This window comes from Pogoniulus pusillus, chromosome 3, assembly GCF_015220805.1.
Source record: "Pogoniulus pusillus isolate bPogPus1 chromosome 3, bPogPus1.pri, whole genome shotgun sequence".
In the NCBI taxonomy this organism is placed as follows: domain Eukaryota; kingdom Metazoa; phylum Chordata; class Aves; order Piciformes; family Lybiidae; genus Pogoniulus; species Pogoniulus pusillus.
In genome coordinates this window covers 19,586,323-19,608,135 of record NC_087266.1, presented here as the reverse complement: position 1 = coordinate 19,608,135, position 21,813 = coordinate 19,586,323, and the positions used below count along the sequence as shown (strand labels likewise).

The 21,813-nt window shown below is 38.9% G+C and overlaps 1 protein-coding gene across 1 annotated transcript in view; it reads left to right on the top strand.

The window, feature by feature from the left end:
• XPO4 (exportin 4) overlaps positions 1-21,813 on the top strand; it is an 87,037-nt gene that overhangs the window by 59,165 nt on the left and 6,059 nt on the right. The window contains exons 11-22 of the mRNA XM_064171702.1: positions 2,263-2,405; positions 2,590-2,735; positions 4,441-4,618; positions 6,178-6,337; positions 7,922-8,091; positions 8,990-9,164; positions 10,259-10,552; positions 11,403-11,583; positions 14,159-14,277; positions 15,746-15,876; positions 16,624-16,741; positions 17,900-17,992. Of these exons, the coding sequence (XP_064027772.1) occupies positions 2,263-2,405; positions 2,590-2,735; positions 4,441-4,618; positions 6,178-6,337; positions 7,922-8,091; positions 8,990-9,164; positions 10,259-10,552; positions 11,403-11,583; positions 14,159-14,277; positions 15,746-15,876; positions 16,624-16,741; positions 17,900-17,992 (1,908 nt within the window). The remainder of the gene's footprint in view (positions 1-2,262; positions 2,406-2,589; positions 2,736-4,440; positions 4,619-6,177; positions 6,338-7,921; positions 8,092-8,989; positions 9,165-10,258; positions 10,553-11,402; positions 11,584-14,158; positions 14,278-15,745; positions 15,877-16,623; positions 16,742-17,899; positions 17,993-21,813) is intronic.

The following is a 21,813-nucleotide window of genomic DNA, read 5'->3' as shown; positions in this document are numbered from 1 at the left end:
GTTCTTGATGAGGATATATAGTAACTAGCCCATGTCTTAGTTTGTACTATATGTAGCTCAAGGGATCTAGTATAGAATTCCTATTTCTGACTTTGGAAATGAAAAAAAATCACTGAATTTGTAACTTAGTGGTAATTTTCCAGTCGGTCTCTCTTATTCTGAAGAGGAAATAAAGGAATTCAAAGGTGATTTTTTTTTTTATTAGAAAAAAAATAAACTTGTTCCTCAAATCAACATGCATCTTACTATTCTTCCCAGATAGAATGACTAAACTTTTGACCACTCTTCTCTAGACTAGTGTCCCAGTTAAGATCCCTAATGGAAATAAGAAGCCTTTTATACATGGTTGTTACTTCCCATACATTATCTTCAAAATACAAATATATATCTACAAATAAATACATATATATAAAAAATACATATATATGTGTGTGTATATATTTATATATATAAAAACAAATAGATATATCTACAAATACAAAATATAATTGGCATGCATGAATAACTGAAAAAAAAGTAGGATGACTGTGCTCAGGCTAGAAGAAACTTGCTGTTACATGGTTCTTTTCATTAAAATGAGTTTCCAATTGAATTTCTAAGGTTCTGGAGAAAACCTGGAAGTACCTCATGTATCTCACGAACCATTGACAAAGCAAGCAGATTAATCTCTGCCAGGAATGTGAATCTTAACTAATTAGATTCTCAGACAGAAAGTGGAATGCAGTTGTTCAGTGGATTAATTATTGCATAGATTCAATTCAATAACTGCATAAAATCACTTAAGTATGATGTTGTTCAGAGGTCTCCAAGATGCTTCGTTCTGAAAAGCACGATATAAAACTTAATTCTAATATCTCAGTATGCAACAGATGGTAATAACAGGACCAAAAGAGAAATATTTCACAGGAGAACTTTGAATTCATATCAGACAGTCCTGACATAACTTGTGTGCACAGGTTAATTCATGTCATTCTGTGAGATAAGTCATTTATCCCATGGGTAACCCTTTAAAAGCCACAGCTGGCGTTTCAGAATGCTTCTTGTTCAATATCAAAGCAGTAACAAGAACTTTCAGTCTCTTCTTTGAGAACAGAGGCTCATCCTTCAGTAAACAGCTGCAACTTTGAAGTTGCGAAAGAGAATGATTTGCTGGGTTACATAAAGAAAAGATGGGTTAAAGGCACTTTGGATTAGGAATTGTGTGTGGATTTGGATATACAGAGCCTTTGTAGAAGTAAAGCAGACTCATAGTCTGTCATTTGTATTTTACTTCTGTAAATTTTATAGTTCTCTGAAATATTTTTTAGAAACATTTTTAGCATTGATACTTGGTTCCTGCATATCATTGTTTAGCTCTTCAAGGAATAGGGTCTGATTATTTAAAGAGTTTTATAATGCAGCCCAGATAAGCTTTGAGAAATCAAATAGTGCAACTTCTGCATCAGCAAAAAATAAAACTGAGACTATTATTATGGTTGGACTTGATGATCTATGAAGTCTCTTCCAACCTTGGTGATACTGTGATAATGTGATGGTTATTATTATTACTCTTGTGGCTTCCTGAGGCCATAGCATTTACTTTTTTAAGCCTCTTCTCCTCAAACAATGGATTAAGGAGAATCCTTAATGAGACTACTTTAATTTCATAATGAAAACCACTCTCTATTTTGTGGTTTATGTATGAACTCAGACATTTGAAAACAGTGTCTTTCCTTTCCCCATTCTGTTAGTCACAGAAGTTCCAGTACTTAAAATGGTTCTTGGTGTGTTATGTATTGGATTTGAAATGCAAATATACTTTAGCAATCTTCTGACCACTGGGTTTGCAGACCATTTCTGTGAGCTAATCATTCAGTGCCATTATTTTTCTAGCAGAAGAAGCTTGAACAAAGTTGATTTACAGTACTCTGTGCTATAAAGAAGCTGTTCTGCTATTGTTCAGCCTGTGCTTATCTTATTAATAACAAATATTGACTTACCCTTAACTCTTTTCCACAAACAGTGAATCTTTTGACTTGAGAGCGCTACTGTAATGATGGCAAATGTACAGTTAACTGAATGTGGCATTTAGCTAGTCAGTCTTGTGAAATGTGGATTTTAAAACAGTATGAAGCCATGTTTACTCCTCTGTGTCTAATTTAGTACAAGTCCTTTCTTCATCCATGAAAACACATTGAAAGAGAAGTAATGTAGAAAATTGCCATGATGATAAAATTTAGTAACACTAATTGATTGCTTCTGATTTTGTTGAAATAACCAAAGACTGCCAATGGTGTGGCCTCTCGGGAAGAGGAGGAAATAAGTGAGCTGCAGGAAGATGACAGAGACCAGTTCTGTGACCAGCTGGCCAGTGTAGGCATGCTGGGGAGAATTGCTGCGGAACACTGTATACCTCTTCTTACAAGGTATGAAGAAATAGTCATGTGCCATGCTCTAGTTGATTGGATTGGGCTGGGTGATAAGTGGGCCTGGATGATCTTGGAGGTCTCTTCCAACCTGGTTGTTTCTATGAATGCAAGCCGTTAAAAGCCTGACCTTACTGAAACAATTTAAAGTTAGTGAAGTTACTTCATTGTTATTCATCCACAGTTTATTAGAAGACCGAGTGACAAGGCTCCATGGTCAGTTGCAAAGACATCAGCAGCAGTTACTTGCCTCACCCACATCAGGCTCAATTGACAATAAAGTGCTTGATGACTTGTATGAGGATATTCATTGGCTTATTTTAGTCACAGGTTAGTAAACAGTTTTAAATATTTATTATTTTGGTATTCTAATTGCAGCTGAAGCACTTCAGGAAAAAAAAACACCAACCAAACAAAACCCTTATCAGCTATTTTGGCTATACATTTTATCTTTGTGAAGGATTCATCTTACATAAGCTACTCAGTCTCTTTTATTTTCATCTGCATTGAGTAACATGAATGTTATCTTTTAAAAGACTGATGAAGTCTTTACGTGAGGCAATGTTCTTTAGAAATTCCCACAACTAAATCTGTCACAGCTTTTTTGAGATGTGCTATCAGTCAGCATATTCAAGAAATTAGTCTGTTCATGCTACCAGTTGTGTTGTCTGGGAGCATGTGACTTTATAAAAGAATGTGGTGGCTTAAGATCTTCTCCCCCCACAATTGGAATTTACCAGACTCGCTCAGTAAGATGAAACTGTATTTACAGCAAAGCAAAATTTACAAGCATATATACACAATATATTTACAATTATATGCAAATTAGAAACGAAACAGAGATCCAGACTCCCTTCCAGACAAAGGAAACTGCCCAGGAGGGCTCAAAGCTACCCTCTCTTTCTCCCTCTGCTTTCCCAAACAGACAAACAAAACAACCAGCAAAGCTTAACATAACTTTCTATTAGCCAAGATTAGTAGAAAAGATACTAGAGCGGAGTGAGGAGGAAGATAATAGATCCAGCATCCCAGACCAGAGTGGCACAAATTGTTGACATTCTGCCTTTTTATCCCTCTCAACAAACCAATGATCTAATTTCTTCTCTCATCAAAATATTCCAGCACAAAGAATCAATATGAGATGAGAATAATGGTATTACTGAGTGATGACAAAGAATCAAGTTCCAGAGTCTCTCTGTGCTGATGATCCACCTCCTAGTGTTTTGTTGTATTTCAAGGAACTCGAATTTGGAAGCATTTTGGTTTTGATTTTCAGACCAAACTACCTTACCTCTGTTTGCATGGCATAATAACAATTAAGACACTATCTGTACTTTGACAGGAGAAATGTATAATTTGTGAAATACTTTGTGGGATCTTTTTGAACACCTGATATTTTAGTCACTCTCAGATGTTGATGTGATATGTTTAATATTTTTTTTTATCACTGTGGGATTGAGTTTGTAGCTCACATGAAGAGAGATCAGACATTGAAATCTGACTTAAGCTGGAATTACCTGGACACCAGAGTACTGTATAAAATCCCATGCTTCACCTGATCCGCAGTTGCTGTGTGGATAAAACTTCATTATTGCACATGCACTTGGTGTCTAAAAGCCTCTAACAGATCTGAAATGTTAGCAGAACAGAAGTATCAAATAAGATGGGATTGGCAGGGAAGCTGTAAAGTCAATGGTTTTCTTATCACAGAAAGAAGAAAAATATGACACAAGAATGTTTGGGGTTCCTCCCTTCTCAGAGGTTGACTTGACTGTTGTGCTTTTGCATGAAGCAATTTTTTTTTGTGGCTTCTTTTCCAATCTTGGTTTCTTGTCACTTTAGGCTGTTCTCTACTGAATGGCTTTAAAGGCTCTGAAGTTAACTTACTAGGATTTTAAACAGTGTTAGTCAGAGTTTGGTCAAATGACTGGTGTGGTGTGATGTCTGCAGTTAAACCAATGGATTTTTCTAATCAAGAAGCCATAAGTTAACCTAGGGTAGAAAGTTGTGATCACTCTTTCTTTTTTAATGTAAGGCTACCTCTTGGCTAATGATACTCAGGGAGAGACGCCGTTAATACCTCCAGAAGTAATGGAATATTCCATTAAACATGCAACTGAGGTTGACATCAATACAACACTTCAGATTCTGGGATCTCCAGGAGAAAAGGCCTCTTCCATCCCAGGTTACAACAGAACTGATTCTGTAATTAGGTAAGGATGCATCTCATGGTAATGAATATGTTAAGTTTCAGAGGGAAAAAGTGTGAATATGAGTGGACTTGGGTGCATTTGAAAAGTAAAAAAGCAACGTGTAAATAGTGAGCAGTGGAAATGGCTTTTAACTAATATTAAAGTAAGGGCAAATCAATTTAAGAATGGTCTTATAACAAACATATTCAGGCAATGTTGTAAAAGAGATTAAGACAAGACAGAATAGATTGATTTATTTTTGTTTAGAGTAAAGAAATTCAAAGTACAGATGGTATTTAAAAAGAAACAACAAACACATTTGGTCTATTTGTTACAAAAATCCTTAAAATGTCTGAAATTACTAAAAAGTTGGTAGATCAGAATCTTTAGATAATCTAATGTATACTCTGTAAGTCATTCAGAACATATACAGCTTCAGCAAACCCTTCCCACAGCATGACTGAGCTTGCCTACACTGAACATGGCTTACTGCCCAAGCTTGGCAGTAGCAGCACAGCTGGTCTTCAGTGTGGAAGAAATTGCTGTCACTTTTGTACACATGTCACTATTGGCCTATAAAAGCAGTAGGAGAAGAGACTTCCATTCTTTCTTTGCAAGAAGGCTGATGCCCACAGACGATTCCTGTATTTGAATCCTCACACTTCAGAAGACTGCATTCCACTTTTTATTGACACAGAAGTTTCTTCCTAAGTTGTGTATTTAATGATTTCTTATTTTGGAAGAGCCTAGAAAAAATGGATCTTCATTAGCAATGATGTACCTAATGTTTGGAAATTTGAATGCTGCTCACTGATACTTATTGGTAGTTCAAAGAAGTGTCCACCAAATAGGATTTCTTGGTGCAGTATCTCAGTGGTGATAGGAGTAAAATAAATTCTAAATAAGGAGAGATATGAGGCTCCCTGGCAATAGCTCTGAACTGTCTTCAAGAAATAGACCCCTTAACTCCAAAACTATTTGTGCAGTTGCATTCTTACCAAATATAATTGATTTATACTACAAAAGTTAATGTAGTTTTATGGACTGACTCTACTAGTGCCATCACTTGGTAATCTGCTATTTCAAACTGATTCTCTGCAGACCTGACAAGGAGAGGAATGAGTGGTCATTCATTTCTGTATTTAGTCTTTAACGTACATCACACTGCAAAAGTCTGCACTGTTAGGACCTGCCTGGCCACCAAGCTTGATGGTGCCAGGAAGAGAGACTCAGTTTTACCAAAAAGAACATTTCAGGTACCCCAAGTAGTCCATTTGTCTTTATTCCCTTGATGACAGAAAGCTTGTAAGGATTCCTTATTGCAGTAATTTTGATGTCAGAGATAATTATCTTTTAATGCATTTTCTGACTTTTTTGCAGTATTTGCCTGTCTGTCCTGTCTCTCTCTTCTTATATTTAAAGAAGTGGTAAATTTTAATGCTTTTTGCTTCAGCACAGCTGAACTACTTTGTGTTATTCTCTTCCTTCTGTCATATTTCATGAAAAACAAGAGTGTTTGGTAGTGGCATTGCTTCTCAATAAAACCACTTTCAGCATCCTCATTGTATTTTAATCTGCAGGTTGTTGTCTGCTATTTTAAGAGTCTCAGAAGTAGAGTCTAGAGCAATAAGGGCAAATCTCACACACCTCCTGAGCCCCCAAATGGGCAAAGATATTGTATGGTTCCTCAAGCGCTGGGCAAAGACTTACCTCCTAGTAGATGAAAATCTGTATGATCAGGTAAGGATGTAACTTCTTTGAATTAATTGGTGAGTATTAGCACTAATATTATCCTGTCAATGCAGATGTCAATGTAGCTATTTTAAAACCATTTTTAGTGTTACATGGATTGTGGTTTATTTTGGAATTTGTTTGAAAGTTGATATTTACTCTTTTTAAAAAATTATTATTAGAAATTAAATTTTAGGGGACCCTTCTTGCACATTTTGGTGCAAATGCAGTTTTCTAATTGTCTTCTTTTTAGCCATTGTCCTAGCAGAATAGAACTGTCAGGCTGCACAGTGGGTGAAACTGACTACAGCAATTTTATGCTACTTCTCACTGTAAATCAGATCTTAAAGTTCATCTCTAATTCAGTGGTTAGCCTTGATGGATGAGTTAGTGAGTAACCTTGGTCATGATTCTGAATTAGATATCTAACACCATCACAAGGTAGTATGCATTACATAATGTCATGCTACTTTCCTCTTCCCATTCTCATGTGTTCTCATTGTATATATCATTATTTCATGGTGCACCCTTTGTAAAGGGCAACTTCAGATTGTCTTTGGACGGTGCTAATCACCATTGGACCTCGATCCTGATTTTGCTTATCAAACTAACTGTAATCCAGCTATCTGACAGAGACCTGAGGAGGTCCTGTTGGCTCTAACTTTCAGTAAGGGAGGCTCCTCCTCCTTTCCTTCATTTCCACTATTGAAGCAACTAAGAGTACTAATGCTTCAGGGGGCCCTTTTTAACAAAACTATGTATACCATAGTCTTGTAAATGTTTGAAATCATATTACTTAGTTTGCACGTACAGTAGAGCTAAAGTTCGTAAAGGTACTTGTTGGGGCAGCACTGGAGAGCGTGTAAGGAGGAGACCCACATTTAAAACAATGTGAAGAAATAGAGTCTATAGGAGATGCATGTTTAGTTTGTGTTGACATGTGAAGGTGATTGAAACTTCTATTTAAACCATATTGTCAGGTGTGTATCATGAGTTTTAAGAATAGAAATGTTGGTGGTATGTTGACAACCTCCTGCACAATTACTAGAAAATGCTTGGGTTTAACTCTGCAGAGACTTTTTAAAGATAGGATAACAAGCAATTTCAGGGAAGCTTATTTTAATGTGCCAGGGCCAGAAGATCTACAGATTGAAGGAGCCTGCAGAAAGCAGATGCAGAAAAATTGCAGTGAAAATAAGTTTTTATAACTTTAAGTTTCGGTGTAGATCAACAGCTAGGTATATTTCTAGTACCTTGTATTACTGAATTTTGGGTAATTTAATTGTAAATTAATGGAAACGTTTTTGGGAGATTATTTTGTGATCTTTGGACTGTCATTGGAGTTAAAAGCTAGACATGTTCAAACCTGATTGTGTTGAACCTTTTGAAACTTTTAGTTGTTGTGCTTACAATAGCAAGATAAATTCGGCAAAGATTTTTCTCTTACAGGTATTCTTTGCCTTTGCCAATGTAACGTTCATGTATCTTAAGTAGGGGAGTGACAGCCTGAAAAGAATTTGCTGACAATGATTACCATACACTTTGGGGTTCTGGCTTCTGTAAAACTCACTCATTTTAATGCTTTTCTTATAGATAAGTCTGCCATTTAGTACAGCATTTGGTGCTGATACAGAGGGTTCCCAGTGGATTGTGGGTTACCTTTTAGAAAAAGTGATCAGTAACCTGGCAGTGTGGAGTTCAGAGCAGGACCTTGCAAATGATACTGTACAACTGCTAGTAACATTAGTGGAAAGGAGAGAGCGGTAAGTTGCTATACCTCTGGAAGTCAAAAATTTCTTTTGCTTCCTTTAAATTTATTTGGCCAAAGTAATCCAGATGTAGGGCACTTCGTGTTCATGTCTCTGTAAGTCAAATTACTTCAGTAGCATACTCTGGTTGAAAATAAAGTTGTCTGAAAGAGTGAGGAGTGAGACTTACATTTGACAAAACAGAACCTAATTTTTATTACTGTTTAGAAGTGTCTCTCCTTACTTTACCTTTGTGCCTCACTCTCAAACAGCGAGAAAAGAAAGCTCTCTTGGTCTCCAGTCTTATTGCAAGGTTTTTTGCATTGCTGTTGATTTTTGTTGAATAAGTTCTTCAGGATTAAGAGTTCAGACACTGGCTAAGCCAGTATAAAATGTGTTCTGTAAACATGTAATTTTTATTTGCTTTCTTCCTGTGCAGCAGGAAATTCCTGAAAGTTTTACTTTTGTGAATTGACATTATGCAGTTATACATGCAATCACACATTCACAATCTGCTGAAGGAGTGTTCTGAACTTTGAGGATTTAAATACTTCAGCTATTTTGTTTTTAAAAAAGGAAAATTCCTAAAACCCATAGGATCTAGCTATGGAATAAACTGCTTGTTTTGTCATGACATAATGAGACTAAGCTTTTAATCCATGCAGTATGTCCATTAACTCTGTGTATGTGTGTAAAACTAAAGCACCTCCCTACTTTTCTCCCCCATGAATTGAGCTATTTATATACTTCAGAAATCTTAGAGGTGGGGCATTAATAAGATTCAAAGGCAATTTAGCCTTAGAATAAAGGGATTAAAAGATACAGTCCTCTGACAATTGCTATCAACCTGATGTGCTCTGTTCATACATTTTTGTGAAGTCTTCTTTAAACTGTTTTTTTTTTCCTCTTTTAGGGCAAATTTAGTTATTCAGTGTGAAAACTGGTGGAATTTAGCTAAACAATTTGCAAGGCGAAGCCCTCCTCTTCACTATTTGTCCAGTTCTGTCCAGAGAACATTAATGAAAGCTTTAGTTTTAGGAGGTTTTGCTCATATGGATACAGAAACAAAACAACAATACTGGACAGAGGTAAGCTACTGTGTTGCTGGTCTTATCAGCTGCTAAAATGGAGTTACAAACAAGTTCATTTAGGGAATTTTATGGTGACACAAAGTCAAGCCTTATAGAGTCCTTTGATGTTGAACATCTAATATTGGTACTTCTAAAAATTGTTCTGTCTTTCAAGGTCAGTAGTTGTAAGGCACGATGAGCTGCCAAAAGCTTTATGACATTGCAGTCTAAAAAAAAAAAACCCAATAATTAGCTGGAGGTAATTATTCATGAAGTAACCAGTATAGCAGTACTCCTGAAAGATACTATTATAAAAAGGTTAAGAATTTTTTCTGGAACGACATTATTTCTTCTTTTAATTTCTTCTTGTTGTGAATTATTTGTTCACTTTCTGTTCCTTTCATTAAGTCCATAAAAAGCTAATGTGGAACAACATAATGAGCTCTAATCAGCTTTTTGTGCCCTGGCTTTATCAAAGCGCAGATACTTAACAGAAAAGTTGGTGCTAGGAAGTATCTGAAGTGTGATCAGGAAGCACCATGTGAGCTTGTAAAACACTGGCCTCTGAGAGAAGCTTTCTTTTATTAGCAAAATTAGTGATTGAAGGTAAGACTATAATGAACTTGAAGTAATTGGGGAAAACAAATAAATTTTTTTATGGAACTTCCTAAACTGGTCCAAGCACTAAAGAGACTGCAATATTGAGAATCAAAAAGGTAGTTGTGAACATGAATCCTATTTAATGCTTTCATTGGAACTGTAACTGACTTTTTCCCCTAATAATGAATTTGAAAAATAATCAGATACTGTGAGCCAGAGAAAGTCATTGACATTTGTTCAAACACTACAAAATAACACAAAATGTTAGTGGAAGTGCTCATTTTGAAACCAGTCTACAGGTGATGACGGATAAATGTGAGCTGCTAATCACTTCCACTTCAGCTTTTATTAATGTGACAGGTAATAAATAACGTGACTGATGTGTTGGAAACTGAAAGCACTTGATTCTTGTACTGCCACGCCTAAAGCAACCCGTGAGCTTGCTGAGTTACTTAAACCTCCTATCTCATATGTATGCATATCCTAATGTGACTTGTCTAAAATATTTCAAGGTTCTTCAGCCACTTCAGCAACGGTTCTTGAATGTGATAAACCAAGAAAACTTTCAGCAGATCTGTCAGGAGGAGGAAGTGAAACAAGAAATCACTGCTACATTAGAAGCGCTCTGTGGCATTGCTGAGGCTACCCAGATTGATAACGTAGCAATTCTTTTCAATTTCCTAATGGACTTCCTTAATAATTGCATTGGATTAATGGAAGTATACAAAAACACACCAGAGACTGTTAATCTCATAATAGAAGTCTTCGTTGAAGTTGCACATAAACAAATTTGCTATCTTGGAGAGGTAAATACAACCAGAAGGGGAAGGAGGGGTAAATGTGTATGTGGGTATGCATGCATACATATACAGTGCTATTCCTTCAAATAAAGCATAGTGATTTTTAGATTCTATTGAGGAAAAAAAATGCTATGTGATCACATCTATTAGAGGAATTAATTAATTAAAAGCAGGACATATAGGCTGTTCTTAAACCAATAAACTTAACCACAGTTCATTGCTAGTCAAACTCTATATGTGGATAGTAAGAGCGGAAACCTTGCTGAATACTTTCTTTAACCATGTCAGCTTTCCCTGAAAGATTACTGAGAATTGCAGCTGATGTATGTGACAAGTGCATGCCACAGAGACACTGCAAGGTATTAATAGAAACCAGGAAGGTAATGGGTAGAATGAGTCAGTGCAGCTTTGCCTTGTTAGCTAATTCTGCCTTTTCATTTAGAAGAGTTCCTGCCTGTTCCAAACAAGGGTATGCACAATGTATTGTGGCTCCAAAGTTCAATAGCTGAAGTGACTCCCCAAGGAATTTTGCTGGGAATGTACTATGTAAGATCAGTGAGATATGTCAGCCTGTCCCAAGCCACTCTTGTCTTTTTTGTTTGTTTTTTTTCCCCTGTTAAGACTGAGGAATTGATAGAACTAGTGTCCCGCTGTTTCAGTCAGTAGTGCATGAATATATGGCTGCAAATGTTCTTACTGTCCAAGGTGGCTGTTTCCTTGATTATTTTGTGTGGTTTTATAACTTTGATTACAATCTTGGTGTTATCACATCATCAGCCAAGTAATACTATATTAAAGTGTGTCACTTCTGTATGGAATCTTTCTCATTATTTCATGTTTGTTTGTTTTTTAATAGGCCAAAGCCATGAATTTGTATGAGGCCTGCTTAACTCTGCTTCAGGTGTATTCTAAGAATAATCTAGGTCGACAACGGATAGATGTCACAGCAGAAGAAGACCAGTACCAGGATCTACTTCTTATTATGGAGCTTCTCACTAATCTTTTATCAAAAGAATTCATAGATTTCAGTGATACAGGTATGAAAGAAATGGTAACTGCTGAACAGTAACTTGTATTCTAAGCTGTAAAAACCATTGTGGGACATGTGTTCAATCCAGGTAGAGTTAAAGCTGAGGTTTAGACTTGATTATATCAGGGTAAGGAAACTACTATTTAATGTGCCAGTAGCAAAGGAAGGACTTTTCACAGTATTCTATCACCTGAAATTATTATTGTCCTCATGAAATAAATAGGGCATTTATAAAACAGCTTGAAGTACGAATGCTGCAAATCTGAGCATACAGTAGCAGACGTTTTATAGCAAAAAACACACAAACAGGTCAAAATAATACTCACAAGAGGGCAGATGAATTATCTTCTGAGAACAAGAGCCAACTTTTGTGAAATGCTGAGCTCATTAAAATTCTGCCACACTTGAAGGTTTTCTGTATCGCTCATTCACAGAACGTTTTGTGGTATGTAGATGTTGTTAAGAGTTAGTTTCTGTATTTCAGCCTGTTACTTTCTCTGTGTATTTGCCCCTTAAAATTTTCATAGTCTTGAATATGACCTGCAAGTTCTAGCTCTGTGTGATGGTTTGGGTGTTCCCTGCCCCCCCCCCCCACACACACTTTAGAAGTCACCCAGACTAGCCTCAGTCAGCTCTGGAAATATGAACGAAGCTATTTATTTACAGCTAGCACAATATACAAGCAGATATTTACAGTATATACAGTTATAGACAGAAATATATGAGGTAGAAGGTAATACAGAAACACAACTCCCCTCCCAGAAACCTGAGTCCCCAGGAGAGGCTCTCAACCACCCATGCCCCTCTCAACCTTACCCCAGTCCCAAGGAAGAATAGAAGTTTGGCCAAGAGGTTAAGAAGCAAAGTTGAGTGGAAGGTGTGTTAGAGAGATGCAGCTCAGTCAGCTGCCCAAGCCAGAGTGAGAGAAAATGGCGAGAGTGTTATCTGATGTTTTTGTTTCTTCTTCAGCAAACTCCTCAGCGAGACTTCTGAGGGGAGTAAGCATCACCATTGTTTTCCTTTCACAGCCTATGATCTAGTTCTTCTCACCAAAACATTCTACCCTGCTTCAAACTAGCACACTCAGCTGTGCTGCCTTGCTTTTAAATAAGCCAAAATGCATTTGCATGATTCAGATCTTACCATGGCCTGTACAATTTATGCAGAAAACATGCTCAGTAACAAGGTCAGTCTGCATAGGTTGTTTTAACATTGTTCATTGATTTTCCTGAGGTACATTTTGAAAGAGAGAACCTTGTACTCTGAAATTCAGTGCATCACTCTAGTTTTCTGCACAACACAAATACAGAACCAGATTTAGACTTTGTCCATTGAATGGGCTACTTATGCCATGTAGTATATTCTCTTTGAGGTGAGCCATTGCATGTTAGTTGCATGGAAAGCACTGTAAAATACTTGCCATGAAACTAAAGTGTGTGAATACTACCTGAATGTAATGCTCAGAGATCAAACGGATTGGAAGTTGTCTACATACTGTTGCTGACTCAACGCAAGAATTGCCTGAAAACGCAGGTCTTGCCTGTAACTGGAAAAAATGGTAACATTTAAACTACAGAATTTGCTGCACTAACTCTGCCAGGGTTTTCTTCTTGTCTTTATGAAATATATAAACACCTATGTGTGTATACAATATATAGACTATAAAAATACTGTTTTGCTTTCTGAGACACTGGAACAGGCTGTGAGGAAGGTCATGGATACCTCCTCCCTGGATGTGTTCAAGGCCAGGTTGGATGAGACAGACAGAGACAGTTGGGCTTTTTCAGTCAGGAGATGGCTCTGAGGTGACCTTATTGTGGCCTTCCAGTGTCTGAAGGAGGTCTACAAGAAAGCCAGTTGAGGGACTTTTTAGGAGGTTGGGTGATAAGACTAGGGGGAATGGAACAAAACTGGAAGTGGGTAGATTCAGCTTTGATGTCAGGAAGAAGTTCTTCACCATTAGGGTGGTGAAACACTAGAACAAGTTGCCCAGGTTGGTGATAGAAGCCCCATCTGATGTTTTTAAGCTGAGGCTGGATGGGGCTTTGAGCAACCAGATCAAGTGTGAGGTATCCCTGCCCATGACAGGGGGTTTGGAACTGGATGATCTTTGAGGTCCCTGCCAACACTGACTATTCTGTGATTCCCTGAAGCCTTGAGCACTCTGGGCTAGTGGTGGGTGCCTCTGCCCGTAACAGGGAAGTTGAAACTAAACGATCTTTTTAAGGACCCTTCCAACCCAAACCATTCTATTTATGTGTGTAGGCATGAAGCAGCTACCACTAGAAACAAATGCCATATTCTGTAATGGAAGGGAGCCCTCAGAGTATCTGAAGTGTTCTGGTTTCACATGCCGCCTGGTACTTGTGATTATGAAACGCTTAGTCGGAATGAATATAAATATAGTGATGAGACAGCCTCCACTCACTAAGTTTCTATTTTAATACAGTGCCTCATGTATTTATTTAGGGAAAGGGGAATAGTCCTGGTTTTAAAATTACCTTTATTATAAAGAAATAGGACACTTCCTTCAATATGTTTAATCCTCCTATTAATGAAAATCTGTTTTGTCTTTTCTACAGATGAAGTATTCAGAGGACATGAGCCTGGACAAGCCACAAATAGATCTGTATCAGCAGCAGATGTTGTCTTATATGGGGTTAATCTAGTTCTGCCTCTAATGTCCCAGGATCTGCTGAAAGTAAGTATACTTTTGCAAATAACCTGCTAGAATATGAAAGATTTATAATAATGAATTCCAAGAATTCATTCCTGTCCACCTCACTAAGTTGAGTTTACTAGTCTTTTTATAATGTAAATAATTCTTCCATATATTAGTAGATACTGCTTGAAAAGAAATACTGTAAGCTGAGAAAATGTGTATCTGAATGACCTGAACAAAACTTTTCTTCTTAAAGTGAGTCTATACAGGTGAACAGCTGAACTTGAAATGTGCTTGTGGAATCCTTTTTCTGATAATGTCAGAAGTTCAATGGAAAGCATAAACAGTGCATAAACAGCATAAGCAACAACAACCAGAAAAAAAACCACACAAAACCAACCAACCAAAAAACTCCAAACAAAAAGAACAATACCAAACCCAAACCGCCATACAAACTGAAAAAGAATCTCAGAGCACATGGTGACTCCTAAGTTTTTCTGAGAATACAGCTGGCCTTAATAGGCATCAGGAGCTCCTCAGTAGATGAGTAAAACTGGAAACGTTGAGGTGCTGGAACGTGTCCAGAGAAGGGCAACAAAGCTGGTGAAAGGCCTGGAACACAAACCCTATGAGGAGAGGCTGAGGGAGCTGGGGTTGTTTAGCCTGGAGAAGAGGAGGCTCAGGGGGGACCTCATTGCTGTCTACAACTACCTGAAGAGAGGCTGTAGCCAGGTTGGCCTCTTCTCCCAGGCACCCAGCAAGAGAACAAGGGGACACAGTCTCAAGTTGTGCTGGGGAAAGTATAGGCTGGATGTTAGGAGGAAGTTCTTGCCAGAGAGAGTGATTTGCCATTGGAATGGGCTGCCCAGGGAGGTGGTGGAGTCACCGTCCCTGGAGGTGTTGAAGAAAAGCCTGGCTGAGGCACTCAGTGCCATGGTGTAGTTGACTGGATAGGGCTGGATGCTAGGTTGGCCTGGATGATCTTGGATGTCTCTTCCAACCTGGTTGATTCTATGATTTCATTGGGTTGCACTATGCTCATGTTTTACTTTGAGTCAGAGGAACACTTACTAAGAATAAAACAGTTATCCTCTCTTGACATGGTTTCTCACCTGGTGCGCTTGCTGAGTGTGAGAGCTACATCCATCTTAGCTGAAATTCAGCCAATGGATGTACCATAGGAGCCTCTCCTGTGCTCCAAATGCTCACAAACCTTTTACTCCACAGGGCTAGACTTAACTCATCTCTGAAATAAAAGTTCATGAATTTGTAAAAAGCAGATACCAGACTCCCTCCATCAACTGTTTAGCTTTAGCAGTCATGTTTTATAGTACCACAGTGTTTGGCTAATATAAACTGTATCCATACTAGTGACCGAAGTTGTCTACTTAGATTGTCTTTCTTCTTCAGTGGGAAGCGTCAGCCCTGCCTCTTTGTACAGATGACAATTTTGTCATTATAGAGTTATGATACTGATTCTAAAACTATCATATTTTTCTTTTGACAGTTTCCATCCCTGTGTAACCAATATTACAAATTAATCACTTTCATCTGTGAGATATTTCCTGAGAAAATTCCACAACTGCCAGAGGACCTCTTTAAGAGTCTAATGTACTCACTGGAGCTAGGGATGTCATCGTATCCTTTATAGAGCTTAGGAATGTTAAAAAATCCAAGTTGCTTTTACAAGGACCTGTTGAAAATATGGATTTTTTTTAAATTTTTTTTTTTTTTTGTCCTTGCATTTTTTTTTTTTTCAGTATCTGTATTTATGATTGGTAATTGACTTTTCCTCTTTGCTCTCCTTAGAGCTTCTCTGTGGTGTCTATTGACATTCTACTATTAGCTGAATTGCTTCTGACTTGCATTGCTTGAATGCAGCCTTTAAGTGGTCTAGCATGTTAAGTTTTTTCTGGCAGCCACTCCTGCCTCCTCCATTACTTCATTTCAGAGTGTGTAACTTCATAAGCCTTCAGCTGGTATCCCAAAGCCATTCCTGAATTAGTTTCTCAGCTGGTAATACAAAACATTGCTGCTGTTCCACTGGGCTGGCTCCAGAGCATTTCCTGTCAGGGTGCCAATGGGCTCTCCCCCTCATAATAGGAGCACCATTTTCACTAATCTGTGGCACGTGTCAGAAACAGATGAGCTTGACCATAAGGGACTCTTTCCGAAAATGTTATGTCAGAAAGGGTTATGTTACCCCTGGGCATGTAGCTAATTAAAGAAAGCAACAAAGTTGAAATTATTTGATTTCTTTAATTACTTTTTTTAAAATTAAGTTATTCATTAGAAAAGGAATCTTGGAACATACAAACATTTAAAATATTTTCTACTGACATAACTGGAAAAATCTGACTTTGATTCTTTAACATCTATTATCAGAATGAGTTCAGAGGTTTGCCAGCTCTGTTTGGAGGCTGTAACCCCATTAGCAGAGCAGTGTGCAAAAGCACAAGAAACAGATTCAACCCTTTTTCTAGCAACAAGGCACTTTCTTAAGGTAAGGCATTTGCATTTCATGTTACTTGGGGGATTTTGCACACAGGTAGGCCAAACAGTGACCACATTTGACTGGGTTAGGCAGGATCACACATGCAGTAAGGAAGAGAGCATGAATAACTGGGGACATTGGACTAAAGTAGAAAGGATGATAGAGGCATAGAGGGAGGAAATTACTTACTGATAATCAAGAAAAGACCTGAGCTTCTCAGTATATAATTTATATTTATCCATGCTCTGCACACAAGCTGTAGAATGAACCTGAATGACAGATTTAGCAGTTACTTTACTGTGAAAACAGTGAAACAGAATGTTTATGGAATTGTAACTGGAGGCTGCATAGAGTACTAAAGCAAGAGGCAAAAAAAAAGCATAGTTGGGAAACAGGAAGAAATGCTGTCATTTACTCAGTGTATTCAATGAGTTATGTGTTTCCTTCAGCCACTATCCATTCCATCTCATCAAATTCTGACAGCAATCAGATTCCTGCTGACTGGGATCAAAGTAATTGTGGAATTGTGTGCTTGTCTCCTGATTTTGTGAAGACTTCAGTTAAGATACGTTTTCTTGCCACACTGACATTTGAACTTCAGACAATTGCTCATTAAAAGCATATATTAGTCAGGCTGAGACAACACCTGAGAGTACCTTAAATAATGGTATTTACCTGTTTATTTCTTCTAAGTTGACACAGCTTTCTGCCTTTAAATTTTCACTTGAAATTGTAATGTCTGGCTTAGTAATCTATTCCCTGTTTGGCTTTCTTTGAGCTATAGGAGTCTACAAAACTTGTGGAAAAAGTTCCCTGTTTTGTCCTAGGAAAGCAAAGGCTTTTTTCATTCTCTGGCATGTCTACAACTTTTGGAGAAATACAAGAGATGGTATTTTTCTCTGAAGAACATACACAAATCAACAACAGGTTTCAGAGTTTTGAAATGTGAATTTGTGCCATCAAGCTTCTAAAAGAATTTGGCTTTCCAACTACTGATAACCTGGTTTAAATTTTTTATTTTCTTTTTTTTAAAAGCAATAGAACAAAAAACAACCTTGTATGTTTGCAAATACTTGTCCATTATTATCAGAAGTGAAGATATGAGGTTCAGCAGTAAATGTTGGTGAAATTTACACTTGTGTACCTATTTCTGTTTTGTGATTTCAGATGGTCTTTGATATGCTGGTACTTCAGAAGCACAATACAGAAATGACAACTGCAGCAGGTGAAGCATTCTACACGTTAGTGTGTTTGCATCAGGTACGGCAATTAGACGTTTACACCCTGGAAAGCAGTCATTCATTAAAGGAGAGTGGTTAATTAATCTGTGTGTGGCGAATCATAGAGGAGACCTTCAGGAGGTCCCTATTCCAACCCCTTGCTGAAAGTTAGGTTAGCACTGAATTCGGATCAAGTTGTTCAGGAGGTTTTCCAGCTGTTTCTTGAAAACTTCTAAAATGGATATTTCAAAGCCTTTCTGAGCAGCCTATTGAATTTTTTAGTATCATTAAAATTCATGTGCTTTCAGCACTTGCCAGGCTGTCTTGGTGGTCTACCAGTGGGCTCATTCACACAGGATCACAGGACGTTAGAGGTTGGAAGGGACCCAAGGAGATCATTGAGTCCAACCTCTCTGCCAGAGCAGGACAATACTATTGAACACAGATCACAGAGGAACACATCCAGACAGGCCTTGAAAGTCTCCATAGAAGGAGACCCCACAGCCAATCTGGGAAGTCTATTCCAGTGCTCTGTGACCCTTACAGTAAAGAAGTTCCCCCTTGTGTTGAGGTGGAACCACTTTTGCTGCAATTTACACCCATTGCTCTTTGTCCTATCACAGGGAGCAAGTGAGCAGAGACTGTCATTGTCATCCCCCCCTTCCTGCACAGCCTTCAGATACTTATAAACATTTATCAAATCCCCTCTGAGTCTTCTCCAGATTAAAAAGCCCCAGGTCCCTCAGCCTCTCCTCATAAACCATGCCCTCCAGTCCCTTAATCATCCTCATAGCCCTCTGCTGGACCCTCTCCAACAGATCCCTGTCCCTCTTAAACTGTTTCATCAGTATCAAGTTCATCAATAACAAGTTCATCAATATCCTGTTGTTAAGGAGTCCAAAAGTGGACACAGTATTCCACATCTAATCTGAAAAGTGCTGTGTAAAGACAAATACAATAATAGCCAGTATGCTGCTAGTGCTCATTGCTAACAAGGCACATTGCTGACTTACTTGGCCTGCTGCCTGCCAGAGCCTTCAGGTCCTTTATTCAATAGAACTGCTCCCCAGCCTGTCAGTTTCCAGGCTGAACAGTTGCAGGGGCATAGTCTCTCAGCTGCAGGACTTTGCTTTTGGCCTTGGTCAGTTTAATGAGCTTCCTGTCAGTTCATTCCTCCAGCTGACAAGGTGTCTTTGAATCTCAGTTCTGCCTTTCTGTACTCCGCTTTCTGGCTTTCTCAACAGACTTGAGGAGAGTGCTTCTCCTCTCCTCCTCCAGGTCACTGAGTATATTTAACAGGACCAGATGAGAGGTGGAACATGAGCCATTACCCAAAATCTTTTAGAGCTTGATCACAGAAACATTCAGGCTAGAAACAACCCTCAGGATCACCAAATCCAACCAACATCACTACTCTTCAAGGTTCACCTCAAACCACAAGCACCGCATGCAGACGACTTTTGAACACATCCAGGGTTGGTGACTCAACCACCTCCCTGGGCAGCCCATTCCAATGCCTGACCACTCTCCATGAATTTTTTTTTCCTAATGTCCACTCTAAATCTACCCAGTTGCAGATTGAGGCCATTCCCTCTTGTTCTATCACTATTTACCTGTGAGAAGAGACCAGCACCAACCTCTCCACAACATCCTTTCAGGTAGTTGTAGACAATGATGAGGTCTCTCTTCAGCCAGTTGTAGACAATGATGAGGTCTCCCTTCAGCCTCCTCTTTTTCAAACTAAACAGCCCCAGCTCCCTTAGTTGCTCTCCAGGCCCTTCACCAGCTTTGCTGCCTTCCTCTGAACTTGCACCAGCACCTCTGCATCCCTCTTGTATTCATAGAATCATAGAATGGTTTAGGTTGGAAGGGACCTCAAAGATCATCCAGTTCCAACCTCCCACCATAGGCAGAGATACCTCCCACTAGAACAAGTCACTCAAGGTCTCATCCAGTCTAGCCTTGAACACCTCCAGGGAGGGAGCATCCATAACCTCCTTTGGCAACCTGTTCCAGTGTCTCACCACCCTCACTGTAAAGAACCCATTCCTAATACCTAGTTTGAATCTCCCCTCTTCCAATTTAAACCCCTTATCCCTCATCCTGAGGTACTGAAGTGCCCAATGCTGAACACAAGGTTCAGTGAACTGAATGTGAGGTGTAGCCTCACCAGAGCAGAGTACACTGCTTCCTCATGTTCAGCTGCTTGTCAGTTAAAACCCCCAGATCCCTTTCAGACAGGCAGCTTCCCCAGGCCTGTAGCATTGCATGGCCTAGTTGTGACCCAGGGGCAGGACGTGGCATTTGGTTTTGTTGAAGTTCATCCTGTTAACATTGGCCCATCAATCCAATCTATCCAAGTCCCTCTGTAGAGCCCCTCTATCCTCATTAAGATCAACACTGCCGCCTAACTTGGTGTCATCTTTGAACTTACTAATGACACACTGTCTTCATCAAGATCATCAATAAAGATGTTGAACAGAAGTGGTCCCAACACTGAGCCCTGAAATGATGATACAGGTGTTTTCCCCCACATAGCAGTCCACCATTCTAACCAATAAAATTGCATGCTGTGTAAAAAGCTTGCTATCATCAAGCATCCACTGCTGTACACTTATCCACACATGTAGTAATTTCATCACAGAAGATAGTGAGGCTGGTAAAGCATGATTTACTCTTGGTAAATCCACACTCACACTGGCCATTCTCAATCCCATTCTCTTTCACATACCTAGAGAGAGCAGCCTTTTAGTGACATGAGCCAGTTTTCTGAACCCTTGGCTGGTTTCTCTCAGATGTCACGAGCTTGCATGCATCAAGATTTCTCAAGAAATCCCTGGATTGGTCTTCTTTACTGCTGTAGTTCTCCTGACCCTTGAACCTCTCTCTAGTCATAGAGATCTGGAAAACCTGCCAGTGAAGAACAAGGCAAAGAAAGTATTGAGTATTTCAGCATTATCTTTTGGCTATTATCATTAAGTTGCTTGTTCTGTTCAGCAGCAGGACCCACATTTTCTGTGTTCCTCCTTTTATTGTTAATATACTGACAGAAGCTGCTCCTGTTGACATTGATGTTCTCTGCCAAATTCAGCTTTAGCTGGCCTTGAGTTTGTCTGGATGAGAACAATGGCAAAAATGTTTCCATTTTCCTCCTTCATAGCTGTCTCTACCACCTCTCCTGATCATGATTCATGACCACTCAACTAGGTTGTTGTCTAGAGGCATCCTTAGTTTCAGCTGCCCTTTCACATAAGTGGCAACCTTCACTCCTCTTCTTCCCTAGAGACATTCTATTTCTCTATTGGAGCACTTCAGTTCTGCTACCCATCCCTCCATATCTCAGTGCCTGCAGCAATGTTGCATCTCTGCTTCCTCAATTGGAGCTCCAGCCCTTCCTGTTGTTTTGTAAAGCATAATGTGCTTCTGCACAGACATTTGAGGTTGGCCTCCTTTTAACCTCTTGATCATCCCTCTTTGATAAGCACTTTTAAACCCATCACACTTTTTTGTGGTAACTACTCTTAGTCTCCTCACTTATCTACAAGATGTTATTACTGTCCCCCAGTGTGCCCTTTAAAGCCCTTCCTGCTAGGTTAGCAAGCCTTTGGCAAAGACATTGCTAAGTCATACGGATTCTCTCTTGCTAGCAGTTCTCACTCCTTAGAGGGACTCAAGATTGTGTAAGACAGAAAGATCCTGTGATACCTGGAGGTAGACCCAAGCCCTTCATCAATAAAATTCTGTCTCCTGCATCCTTCATTGTTGTCTGCAGAGCTTAGTCGTTACTCTGGACCTTCTCCAGGTGCCCTTTGGCAGTGTGCTTTCAGTCACATTTAACCAGTATCTTCTGTTTCTGTGCAT